A 12,932-nucleotide genomic window follows, 5' to 3' on the forward strand; every position below is an offset into this window, starting at 1 on the left:
TTAAAACAATTATGTTTTTTTTGTAAAGTTAGCACAAAAAAAGTGATACCTCTATCACAATGCAATTGGCTATATTAATTGAAATTACAAATATAAAATAATTAGTAATATCCACTAACATACATATAAGTGGAAGTGAATGAAATTCAAATTGTAGTGTGACCTTCAGACGGTCAGTGAACAGACTGTGGTCAGTAGGTGTGCCGTCTGAGACTTAGACAAACCACAGACTACTGGAGCATGTGCACATTCACACACACACACACACACAGAAATCTCACCTGGATAGGAAGTCACTGGTATTCCCAGATAGGCCGGCAGCCACTCATAGAACGCTAGATTCTGAGGAAAGATGTGTTCAAAGGAGATATTAAGTGAAGGATACTGCATCACACCCCTCCAAATTGGCACCTGTTACATAAAGTGAGTCAGTAATAGAGGATCTGCTTTACCTGAAATGTGGCAATAACCCTCTTTCGGGCATTTTGGAAAAGCTCTTCGTCTGACCAAGAGGGGTGTTCCTTATGCAGTTTGGAGGCCAGGTAATTGTGGTAACGAAACCAAATAATTCCCTCAGTGACCGTAAAGATGTTCTCATTGGCCCAGGCATTCCCGAACTCTGAGAACACACAAAACCAGCAGCTGAAAACCACAACTTGCAACATTTCCATAAGCCCTTTGCATGCAAAACCCGTACGAAACCCACGCAAAGTGAAAAGTTACTCCAATCTGTATCATGTTCGTTTGTACTTTATTGCTTAATGTTTTGCTAGCTATGGAGCCATTTACAAGAGGTAAATATACATAGATTGAAGATTATTTTCAAAAAACGATGGTCTATTGGCGTCACATATGAGTTAAACAAAAGCTGTGGTTTATTTTGAGTATTTTACCTACAATACCTCATTTTGGTGTTTGTTTGTTTTTTTACAAAAATTTTTACAGCAACATACAGCACATTGTTATGGGTTTTAGCAGACACATGCTCATGCAAAAGAACCTGGTGACAGACTAAATTACGAGCAAAATGACTTAAAATGTTACCTGAATCCCTTACAAAAATGTACCATGGTAACCATAGTGACCGCTAAAATATGATAATTACTATAGTCACAGTTGCAACAATACCACTCTAGTATTTATTTAATTATTCCAACATTTATTTATTTATTATAATTTATTATTTTTATAATGATTTATTGTTTTAAATAATTTATTTATTACTTTATTTATTATTATTTCATTCATTCATTCATTAAATTTATTAATAATTAATTAATTTGTTTATTTATTAGTATGTGTTTATTTTTCCCATTTATGTATTATTTATATCCATAAATAAATAAATATTATTATTATTATTATTATTATTATAAAACCAAACTATTATTTATAAATAAGTCTATTTATTTATTTATGCATATAATACATGTATTATGTATTTGCCCAAAACTAAATAAATGTAAAAATGGGTAACAGACAAACAAACAAACAAACTAATAAAATAGTTATCCATTAAGAAAATAAAAAGTACTTATTTATCCATAAACAAAAAAAACAACAAAGAAACAAACAAATGAATGAATGACAACAATTCTGAAAGCTTCTCAGTGTTTGCAGAGGGTCTTATATTAATTTACGATTTTATAGCAGGTAAATAATTGCAGTTACTATAGTACTTTGAAGGAATCTATGGATACCATGGTATAATTTTGTAAGGGATGTTGCAAGAAAGTATGAATGCAAAATATTCCAAGTCCTACCAGACAAAAATTCCTTGAATAGCCACGTGACTACTGCCCGTGTGATCATAAATAAAGAAATGTACTACAACTTAAAGTAGCAGCTCCAAATGTTACCATAGAGCTCCTGTGAGCCGGGGCTGGTGCTGGGGTCCGGTGCGCTCCACATGAGGTAACCGCTGCTGCTGCGCCGGGGCATGTCCTGTGAGGAGCCTGATGCCAGCAGTCCTCTGGAAAACACTCTCAAGGCATCACACCATGAGCTGGACGATCCATAGATGGAGCTGCCATCTATCCATGCTGTCACGTGATTCACCTGAAATGAATTATGCGTAAATCAAAAACTCAGCAGATCCATTCTAAATCCCATACAATCTATTGTGTCTACATACACACCTGTGTGCGAGGATTGTTGGGACTATTGCCTGTGCTCAGATCCCACTCTGCTCTCTGGAACTGGAGCAGGACCGGTTGCGAAGAGTTAGAGCCAAAGACAGGATCTTCTTTTTGGACTTTAATATGCAGGAACTCAGGTGGGCAACCAGGTCTTCGGGATTCTGAGATCTCGGACCACACATGATAACCTAATGCAGTAATATCGAGCATGTGTTAAAGTGGCCATCATGAGGAATCAAATTCTCCTTGATCTTTTACAAAAAGGAGACAATATCAGGAAAATATCTACTGAAATCCTTGAAGAATTCTAAAACTTTAAATTCTTAAAGGGTTAGTTCACCCAAAAATGAAAATTCTGTCATTCATTACTCACCCTCATGTCGTTCCAAACCCGTAAGACCTTCGTTCATCTTCGGAACTCAAATTAAGATATTCTTGATCAAATCTGAGAGCTCTCTGACTCTCCGTAGACAGCAATGCAACTGCACTGTTCCCAGGTCCAGAAACGTAGCAAGAACATCGGTAAAACAGTCCATGTGACATCAGGGGTTTAACCGTAATTTTACGAAACTACAAGAATACTTTTTGTGCGCAAAGAAAACAATAATAACATAATTCATTCAGCAGTTCTTCTAGCCAAGTTACCGTCTTCCGCCATTTTGGTAGTACCCCAGAATGTAATCAAAGTAATGAGCGTTGTTTACTTTACTTTATTTTACTTTCTACTGAACGTAAACAAGGCTGATTACATGCGAATCTGATTACGTTGATTCGCAGCTCAAGCAGTTAATCAAGACTCACTTTCAGACGCCTGACAGTCACCTCGACTCGAAATGAGCCAAAATACCAGCGTATCTCATCCTGTCATGCTGGTTTTGCCAAATCATTCAGCACTCCAGTTACTACCACAGTCACTGAACTGAGGAAACAGTTACGGCTGGAGACTGATGAGCCGGTGATACGCAAATGCGAGAACCAAACACTTGAATGAAAGTTTTTATGGTTTTCTCATTGCTTATGTAAAAAGGTGAGCTGAAGAAGACTATTTTATTTACTTTATATGCTTTAGACATGTAAAACATCCATGTTTCACTTCATTCAAGGGTGCTTTAATAATATATTTATGCTTACGTTACATCATTGCGTGATTATGTAAATGAACTGAATAATGAGTTATTTGAACCAGTTAACTGAAACCAACTGTCCGAAAGAACCAATTCACAGAAAACCATCAGATTTCCCTGTTTGCCCGAGGCTGTTGATTACAGGTAATAACGTTGTAAATAATGTTCAGTTTCTTGCACAGACTGATCGCTTCACTTCATAAGACCTCAATATATCATCAGGAGCCACGGGTATTAATTTTGGGTTCCCTGATTTGCGTTTTTGACTCTCCAAATGATGGTAGCCGCTGACATCACTTCATCAATCACCAAGTGCCACGGTTTCAGCTAAAAATCTTCTTCACTGTTCTACTCAAGGAAAAAATTCACCTATCTTGGAAGGCCTGAGGGTGAGTAAATTAACAGCACATATTCATTTTTGGGTAAACTTTAACTTGTGAACCTCTGCAATCACTAGCTACATTTACAAGCAGCCAAATAATCTGTTTATTGATGGACTGATAGCTCAGTCAGACTGAAAAGACTTGACAATGAAACTGCTCAATCGATCCAGTTGAGCTTGAGCCAAATGAAATTTCAGTTAGATTGAAAGAGGTGGTGTAAACCTGAAATAATCCAATCAAAAGGAAATAACGCAAGTAAACACTTGAATCTAACTATTTTCTCAATCATATTCAAAAATACGTGCTATTCCAATTGACTGATTCAGTCCATTTTGTGAATGAATCATTTTCATAACATTTAACTGAAATATTTGACTCAAAAGGATGAATGATTCCTTTTGTTAGTCTTTGCTTATTTGCACTTTTTCTTCGCTGCTGTAACATGGAAACTTCCCCATTGTGGGACGAAGGTTTATCTAATCTAATCTAATCTAAAAGGATGAATGATTCCTTGTAAACTGGACATCACGACTCCAATAAACACACTTAGGAGAACCAGGGTGGATTTATAACAGTCTGACTGAACCCATAAGATAATATTACAGTGAAAGAGTCATTTTATAGTGCTTTTGCATCTGTTTTGAAGCTTGAATGTTCCAGTCCCTATTCATTGCAATTGCATGGAAAAGAGTTACTAGCAATTTCTTGGTTTTTGTACCATGAAAGAAAGGACTGGAACAGCATGAGGGTGAATAAATAGTACACTTTTTATTTTAATTGGGTGAGCTATCCCTTTAAAGTAAATTACACTCAGGATGCCTTTATTAAAAATGTGAAACTATAATTAAAGGGCTGGCTCTTCAATCAACAGGTTGCGCCATGTTTAAATGAAAGCGTCACTCACCGAAGGCTACAGAGAGAACGCTTCTGTTCCTGTAGGACAAGAGTCCGGATTGGCCACTCATGGCTATGTTGCTTATCTGGCGGGGGTTGGGCAGGTGCGGTTCCTGTCGGGGCAGATAAACACCATCCGTGTACTGCGCCGGAAAGAGACGGACCAGTGCTGCACCTGTGGGGAGAACATCCTGATGTTTCCTTTTTTTTTTTGTAAAAAGCCTAAAAGAAGTATGAATTCAGTCACCTGTAGCCCCTCGATTGTGATCTGCCAAATTATTGTACCACCCATCATACCTTTGAACTTCCCAAGCAATGGCAGAATTGGCACCTGTTTGGTTCAAGATCAAAGGGAGTTTTGCAACACTATAATAAATGTGAATCATCATATAATGTTAGTTAATGACCTATTCATTTATTTCATGCACATTCAAGCTGTTCTTAAAATATCCCTAGGATTGATATAGAATTCAAAATCTAATTTACGTCATAAAACGTCCCTCAAAAAATTTTATACAACAATAGTTATGGTGTAAAATAAATAAATATTCAAGATTAAAGAAAAAAAAAAGCTATTTTGTGACAATGAGACGTTTTGTTACAATACTTTTTTATTGCAAAATAGAGGAAACTATTTTTGAATAACCTTGATTGAAGTACAGTTTATTGAAATACTTCACAGTAACTTTCATGAATAACAATAACTCATATTAGGTATACAAAAAGCTGGAAATTCATGTTTTTTCATATATGCACAAAGTGAGGTTCAAAAATCTGAGACCATATAGAAAATACTGTCATTTTTTCTGATTAAAACTGCATAAAAAAATTGAGAGGACAGTTAAACTGAAAAATCATACAAATTATAGTAGTTTTTATCATTTCAAAATGCAACAGATAGATAGATAGATAGATAGATAGATAGATAGACAGACAGATAGACAGACAGACAGACAGACAGACAGACAGACAGACAGATAGATAGATAGATAGATAGATAGATAGATAGATAGAATGTAAAAATTATTTTTCAAAGTTGTAAATAAAACAAAAGATTAATAGAGTAAGTTCCACAAGAATGTACTATTTTAGTATTTTTACATCAAAATTTCACTAAACTCAACGTAAATTGCCATTTCTTTGTAATTATTTGTTAATTTACTAGCAATTTTTGAGTGAAAAATGGTTTCTACACCAATTTTTTCAGTGTAGATATAGATAGACTTCTACTCACCAATAGCTGGACAAAGAACAGACAGTGCAGTTAAAGTTCTCCAGATTACCTCACACAAACCCATTCTTCCAAACCAATGAAGCACCTCTTCACACGAGAGCACTTCACTTCAGACTAGAGAAAACTGCTGTGTGTACAAGCAGACACAACTCTCCTAAAGGGTGTATTCACACCTGTCTTGCCGTTAAGACTGACCAATCGGGAAATTTAGAGCAAACATTAAGGCAATTAAAATGAAAATACAGCCACGCCTGTCTACAGAATAGCACTCCTCACCTGTCCGCGAATAGATCGGATGGCAGCGAAAGTAAAAGGAAGAGTCAGTGACGGAATGAGAGTCCGACCCACATCCACACCTGTCTGTTTCACACTCAGTTTATGTTGAAGGGCTGGTCTGGTCATGAGCGGTTGACACCTTTCTTTGGGAATACCAATCAATGCAAATCAAAGCTGTTATTAGGAAGTGCGATCCTTTAAAAGATGAGCGCCGAGAGGATCATCTTATTTTCAGGACACATATTTTTCCGTGTTGTTTCGCGGCTCTCGTTGCGTCCACAGGTGAGTTGCATTGCGGCATTGTCGTTGGGTAGGAATTTCTAAATGTCTATTAAGTCACATCCAGTTCTGTCAGACTTTAAATGAAGATGCAATGTCCTTTGATTTACGGTTATCAAAGTATCCTCATTCACGTTAACAATCACCTCAAGGTGCGCTTACCTGGACCGGTTACCTGAGCGGGATCATTTGCATTATAACGGGCTGCTCTGCGAGTAGCGCTTTCTGTGTTGTAGATGTATTTTAAGTCATTTTTATAGATTTTAAAGACGGATCTGAAGTGAGAGAGATGTGCTGAATTATGGGGGTTGTTTGCGTAATGAAGGAAACATATTTTCTTTTTAACCACAAGCTTTTGTTTAAACAGGGATGAACATTTTTACCGCTAAAGTTAGAGCGCGAATTTCACTTGGCGCTAAATAGTCGCTCGCAAAAGAAATATGTTTCTCAAGCATGGGCGATAGTTCAACAAAACATAAAACTTGTCATTATTTAGCCTGTTCTTACAATTTCACATCTCACAAAAAAAAAGTCTAAGAAAGTTGACGGTCGCAAACTTTTCTACTGGCGGCCAAAAATCAGCTCGATTATGGGTTTCGCTAGAAGCACTTAAATAAGGGCCCTAAAATTTCGACCCCCCCCCTCCTCAAAGTCACTGTATAATTCGCACACTAGACTGTTATCTGCAATCTTCAGGTAACTGAGCCTCTGGCCAACACTGTCCTGCTTTCAGCTTTAGTTTTCGCCTGTGGAGGGAAGATGACTTTCTACGATGGCATTTACCCGTTCTACTCGCTACAAAGGAGCCCGTTCATCTTCGACATCAGCCTGCTGGTCGTGATCCTGGTTTTCTCGGTTCTGGCTGTCAGCTTCCTCCTCATTCTACCGGGAATACGTGGCAAATCGGTGAGTGAGTTGGGTCAGTTTGTCTAGAACGCTTTTTCTATAGGCTATCTACAACTTTAATAAGGATCAATGATAAATAAGGATGTGAGATGATCGAAGGGTGAGAGCTTTTTATAGAAAATTATAGTTTAAAATACGTGCCAAGTTCTTCGAAACCCAATTGTTGTTCAAATGGTTTCATATAGTTTGGAAAACTTTAACGCCATCAAAAATGTCTCAAATTGTGTAACCATCAGGTGAAAGGTGATTCGTTGTACCTTGAATTGAGTTGTCAAGCACAGTAGCTATTTCATACAGGCCTATTTATTTCTATTTTCCCCCTATTTTTACAAATATGTGCATTTTTGAGGGAAATAGATGACTTTTCTGTGCTCATTTTTAAAAAATCTCAAGGTCTGTACAGTAACACCATTTAAACTAAAATTACATATATGGGGTATTTTTGTCAGTTTTTTTTACATTTCTGTACCCTTGTTGATTTACAAACATAATGTGAAGTCTTTTACATCAGCTCTTCAGTCAAAGATGTAGAAACATTTGAAAGATTTTGTGTCAAAAAAGGGAGAGAAGAATATTAAAATAAAATGCCCTATTTTTCAGAGACTGTTCTGGATGTTCAGGATAATCATTAGTTTATTTATTGGAGTTGTTTTAGTAGGTGAGTATTTCAAGTATTTTTCAATAAGCAAGTTAATCTGGAAATCTTGTTTGTTGCTAGATATGTTTATATTGGCCTCAAAAATATTTTCCTATTTAACATGAATTTAAAATGCATGAATATCATTGCATTAGACAACAAACGCTGCTTGAGTTTTTCTCTAATTTCTCCAATGACATTTAACCAAGGTCAAGGTGATTACCAGTGAGTGTCTTTCATTAAATTTAATTGGTTTGATTTGACATATTTGTTACGTAATGCAATAGCATTCATACAGTCATAAAAGTGTGAGTAAGAGTCTAAAAATTCAACTGGAACAATAGAAATAAATCATTTTAAGTCCAGTTGTCTTGTGTCATTACATAAGAGCTGCTGAAATTGTGTAATATAGCCTACATTTTAATTTCCTGACTTTTTTTGTCCACTCCAGCATTGAATTTTACTGGAGACTGGGCTGAAGCCAGCGTGAAGGCCAACGCCACCTACAAATCCTTCAGTAACGCTGTGGTGTCTGCTGAGGTGGGACTTCATGTGGGGCTGTATGGCATAAACATCACACTTAAAGGTAAACCATAGGAGTCGTCAATATTTATGGTCCACTTTTCAAGAAGATTATGACTCCAATTCAGGTTTCATGGGTTCTTTCAATATCCGTTCCAACAGGCGAACCAGTATCGCAGATAAATGAGACCATTGACTACAACGAGATCTTCAGGTGGTCGAGCAGTGTGGATGAGCAGTACGGCGACGCGCTGGAGCGAGGTCTTCCCAACCCCATCCTTTACATCGCAGAGAAGTTCACTCGCAACAGCGCTTGCGGCCTCATCTACCAGTACAGATACTCAGGCCGCTTCGCCTCAGCCAATCTGTGGTAAACCAGCACATAGACACCACCAATGTCTTACTGTAGTGTAAAGAAACTCCATTCTATTCAACAGATGCAAACAAGCTAAAGTACAGAATGGCTTTCTCCCACAGGACGGCTTTTTGCTGCTGGCTCGTGGCCAATATCCTCTTCTCAATGCCTGTCATCCTCTACGCCGGGTACATGATGATAGCCACGGCCGCTTTCATCTTCTTCTCCATGGCTTCCTTCTCAACTATATTCAATGTGACCCCATGTGACTTCAGTGTAGGTGCAGAGTCCTTAAGGACAGATTACAGCCATTCCTTCTGGATCGCTTTGGCTACAGGTAAATACTTCTTATGGGAAAGCGCACCATTCTCAAAAAAGTTTTTGACTCGGAAAACAAAGAAAATACGATATAAAATGACATAGATGTAATCTGTGGTGCCAATACTTTTGGCGAACCATATTAGGTAAACAGGGCTTTAAAGAACCATTTTTATTTGCAGTCTGAGGAACCTTTTTATACTTTGAAAAATAAAGGTTCTTTACTGGCATCTGAGGTTCCATGAAGAACCTTTAACATCCAAGGAAGCTTTCAATTCCACAGAAGATTCTTCATATTGGAAAAAAGGTTCTTTAGATTATTAAAACGTTCTTCACACTAAGTAAAATGGTTCTTTTAAGAACTGTTCACGGCAAGGTTCTTTCGGGAACCCAAAATGGTTCTTCTGTTGGATCCCTTTAAAAACCCCATTTTGGAACCTTTATTTTAAGAGTTGGAATATTCCACATTTAAAAAAAAAAAAAGTTCCAGAAGGCGGTTTTCACAGTGATGTCATAGAACCACTTTTAAATTCCCCAAAGAACCTTTCAGTGATCAGTTCTTCAAAGAACCATTTTGTGAAGAACGTAATCTGAAGAACCTTCTTCCACTATAAAGAACCTTTTGTGCAACGGTTGTGTTCTTCATGGAACCATCAATGCCAATGAAGAATCTTTTTTTTTTTGTGTTTGGTGATTATTTTCAGGTTTGCTGTGCGTTGTGATTGGTTTGGTGGTGGTGCTACTGGACTGTCTGTTTCCTGCGAGGATGAGGGAGGTATTCAGTGTGGGTGTGGACAATGAGGATGACGAATGCCATACTGGTGAAAGCTACCTCAACTCAGGCTTTCTAGAGGGAGTGATCTATGATGACAACACACAGACAGGGAATGGCTCCATGTCTCAGCAGATCACTACATTAACAGTACGTTTCAAAGCACAAATAAATGCATTTGCATTAACATTATCAGAACAGAAAAAAAGATTTGGTCATTTACTCACTATCATGTTGTTCCAAACCTGTATGGGTTTCTTTCTTCCATGGAACACAAAAGGAAATGTTTTGAAGAATTTCCATGTTGCTCTTTTCCATGCAATAAAAGCATATTACTATTTACACCAAAATCGTGCCATTAATTGTTTTAAAATTCACAGTTTTTGCTGTTTGATAAAAAAAATGTTCTCCCTTCTGTCTATTTTTCACAGAGACTTTGACGGGCGGTTTGAAAAACTACTACTTGAAAACTTACAGACTGAATTGCTGGGAGCATCTGTACATAGAATTGTTACTGATCCAACTGTTCCATACAAACTGCACATTCATATATATATGTACATAACAAAAAATAAAATACAAATTCTACAATGTGTCTATTTTCATTCAATTCTGTTACAGTTCTTTTTAGTCAAACGAGATAACATTTGGCAATACCAAGATTGAATTCATATCCACATGAGCATAATTTGTTACATTTAAAATAGTCTGCATAGATTTTTTTTTCTGAATATGGAAGTTCATTATTAATTATTCTAAAATAATTAATATACAAGTAATTCATATGCACACAAACACACACACACACACACACACCATTAGCTAAAAAAATAAATAAAATAAAAAAAACGTTTCATTACTTGAAATAAATATGAATTGAAATAAAATCTAAATGAAAAAGCTTAAATTGAAGTTATATGAAATAGTTGTATGAAGATATATGAAAATTCAAATTTAAGTTCTAAAATAACTACAACTGTATAAACACTATATAGACATATTAAAAAAAAAAAGTTAAAACAGAAAATATACAAATAAAATTAATTCAGAAATAATAATACTATCTCAATGATACTAAAATAAAACATATATCAGTAATGCCTGAGATGCAGATGGGGATTCATTCATGAGATAATATCCAATCATCAATTAAAATCATGCATATAAACATCAGTGCAGCTCAGGTTTTCTGATTAATATATTTTCAGTCTTCAAATCCAGCATGCTGAAGTGTAATCTACAGAAATGGTTCATTCACAGTGTACAGTAGCCATTTATCACAGAGACACTGAAGACAGCCAGAAGAACTAAAATGCAGTCTATTCAGCAAATGTAACAGATATCTTTGGATTTCAGCATGCTTTAGTCCATTTGTTAATTTTTGAGTTGGTGAAATGAGTATTGTTAAAAATGAAATCTATTGATAATGCCATCATTTATTGATTTAGTGAGCTTTAGTGCAGTCACTTGGTATTTTGTTAGTTTAAGAACTCAAAAAAAGCTTGAACCAAAGGCATTTAACATATATACAAGCTAATAAGTCTGGCATGGAAGACTATCTGTATAATTGTTCCTTTGATCAGGTAATTATGTGACTAGGTTTTCTTTGTGTTTATGTTTGGACTCTTTCTAATGATCTTTACATGCAGTCTACAGCAAGACAGAGCTCTTCAATATTTTTCAGCTTTTTTTAGGAGCAGCTGTAAACCTTTTTTTTTTTTTTTTTTTAGTTGCAGGAAAAGTCCCAGTTTATGATTCCTTATATGTACACCGGAGTCTCTTGACCAGTTAATAACCTGAACATAACGGCAGGCATAGTTTTCATGTTAATCTGTTGAAAAAAAAGAAAGACACCTCATTTTAAAAGCATTCATGGCATTAATACATTACATCATAAAAATAATTGAGTGCAAAAATGTGAAAAAGGATGATGACTCTGTGTGGTTACAATAACAGTTCGTTTTATTTGACTCCTGGCAAAAGACGGGTGTAGAGAACTAATTGTTCTTCATAACTGTACAGTACTTGTGTATTATTTCGAGGAATTTGTACTGTACTGAAGCTGAATCGACACTGAAAACGTACTTTGACCCAATTACATTGTCAAGGCACAAAAAATGTATATATACTGTATACACATACTGTATATAAATTAGCTTCCATTTTTTTATTGGGTATTTCAAAATTATCTTTTGAAATGTTACATTTGTCATAAATTCTCTATTTATTTACATTTGTCTCTAAATTCTCCCACTGACTCACACTTCTTACTCTCCCCTCAACAATTACATGTATAAAAAGCCCATTTGACACTTCCCCCCCCAAGACCTTGATAAATAGTTTCAGTCCATTTGGTATTTATGTGCAATTTCTAATATTTTACAACAGTGTGTCAGTGTCCCCAAAACTGCTGTCATTACCGTAAGAGATAAATTGTGTTTTTCCAAAATAGTTTCTATTTTGTTATTTCAGGATTTTCACGTCATGAAGCAGTGGCTACGTTTACATGCACAATTTCTGGTTCGATCGGACTGAATTCATTCTGACTGATGAATCTGAATGTAGTGTTTACATGAACGCTAAAGAAAGTGATCGGGTTGATGTGCGTGTTTATATGTCACAAGCTTCAAATCGGAATTGATTTTTTTTGACATGCGCACACTGCACAAATATAGAGTTTCTCACTATTTGCACATAATAACCACTCTCCTACACGGTTTCTTTATTTGGTTTTAACAGCAGAATTAATATTTATTCATTTATGGATAAATATATATATAAACCGCTGTGCCTTTCTGCTCATATTTATCACGCAGTAAAAATGCCCCTCCCCGCGCCCCAAAACGGGTTGCCTGTGGATGAGAATCCAAAACAAGGACTGGTGGGAGGTTGTCCTGCTCCACTTCACAGTTGCCGAGTGAAAGGAGAGTTTTATAATGACAGGACACGCATTTATACAACACTTTATTCAAAAGAAAGAGCCGTTCTTTCCGCGCGTCATGCGTCATTACGCTATTTCTGCATCATTGCACATGCGCAGTGCTTTCAGTTTCGGGGTTCAATCCGATCGAGTGTTTACATGCACTCTCAATCG

The 12,932-nt window shown here is 36.3% G+C and overlaps 3 protein-coding genes across 4 annotated transcripts in view; 1 reads left to right on the forward strand and 2 right to left on the reverse strand.

The window, feature by feature from the left end:
* LOC107688941 (dual oxidase 1-like) overlaps nucleotides 1-4,960 on the reverse strand; it is a 22,900-nt gene extending 17,940 nt beyond the window's left edge. The window contains exons 1-6 of the mRNA XM_016486785.1: nucleotides 4,787-4,960; nucleotides 4,550-4,714; nucleotides 2,139-2,326; nucleotides 1,860-2,058; nucleotides 453-619; nucleotides 282-342 (exon numbers count right to left, since the gene is read on the reverse strand). Of these exons, the coding sequence (XP_016342271.1) occupies nucleotides 282-342; nucleotides 453-619; nucleotides 1,860-2,058; nucleotides 2,139-2,326; nucleotides 4,550-4,714; nucleotides 4,787-4,928 (922 nt within the window). The 5' untranslated portion in view covers nucleotides 4,929-4,960. The remainder of the gene's footprint in view (nucleotides 1-281; nucleotides 343-452; nucleotides 620-1,859; nucleotides 2,059-2,138; nucleotides 2,327-4,549; nucleotides 4,715-4,786) is intronic.
* Nucleotides 4,961-5,791: 831 nt separating this feature from the next.
* LOC107688942 (dual oxidase maturation factor 1-like) lies at nucleotides 5,792-11,425 on the forward strand. Its single transcript, XM_016486786.1, has 8 exons — nucleotides 5,792-6,331; nucleotides 7,062-7,234; nucleotides 7,835-7,892; nucleotides 8,323-8,457; nucleotides 8,556-8,763; nucleotides 8,871-9,085; nucleotides 9,771-10,041; nucleotides 11,422-11,425. Exons 1-8 carry the CDS (start codon nucleotides 6,211-6,213, stop codon nucleotides 11,423-11,425), a joined length of 1,185 nt encoding a protein of 394 aa, XP_016342272.1. The 5' UTR covers nucleotides 5,792-6,210.
* LOC107688937 (amyloid beta A4 precursor protein-binding family A member 2-like) overlaps nucleotides 10,946-12,932 on the reverse strand; it is a 27,612-nt gene continuing 25,625 nt past the window's right edge. For both annotated transcript variants that reach the window (XM_016486779.1, XM_016486780.1), the window contains exon 12: nucleotides 10,946-11,669. In XM_016486779.1, coding sequence (XP_016342265.1) covers nucleotides 11,598-11,669 — 72 coding nt within the window. In that variant the 3' untranslated portion in view covers nucleotides 10,946-11,597. The remainder of the gene's footprint in view (nucleotides 11,670-12,932) is intronic.

Source organism: Sinocyclocheilus anshuiensis, unplaced genomic scaffold, assembly GCF_001515605.1.
Source record: "Sinocyclocheilus anshuiensis isolate Anshui unplaced genomic scaffold, SAMN03320099.WGS_v1.1 scaffold1062, whole genome shotgun sequence".
Lineage (NCBI taxonomy): Eukaryota > Metazoa > Chordata > Actinopteri > Cypriniformes > Cyprinidae > Sinocyclocheilus > Sinocyclocheilus anshuiensis.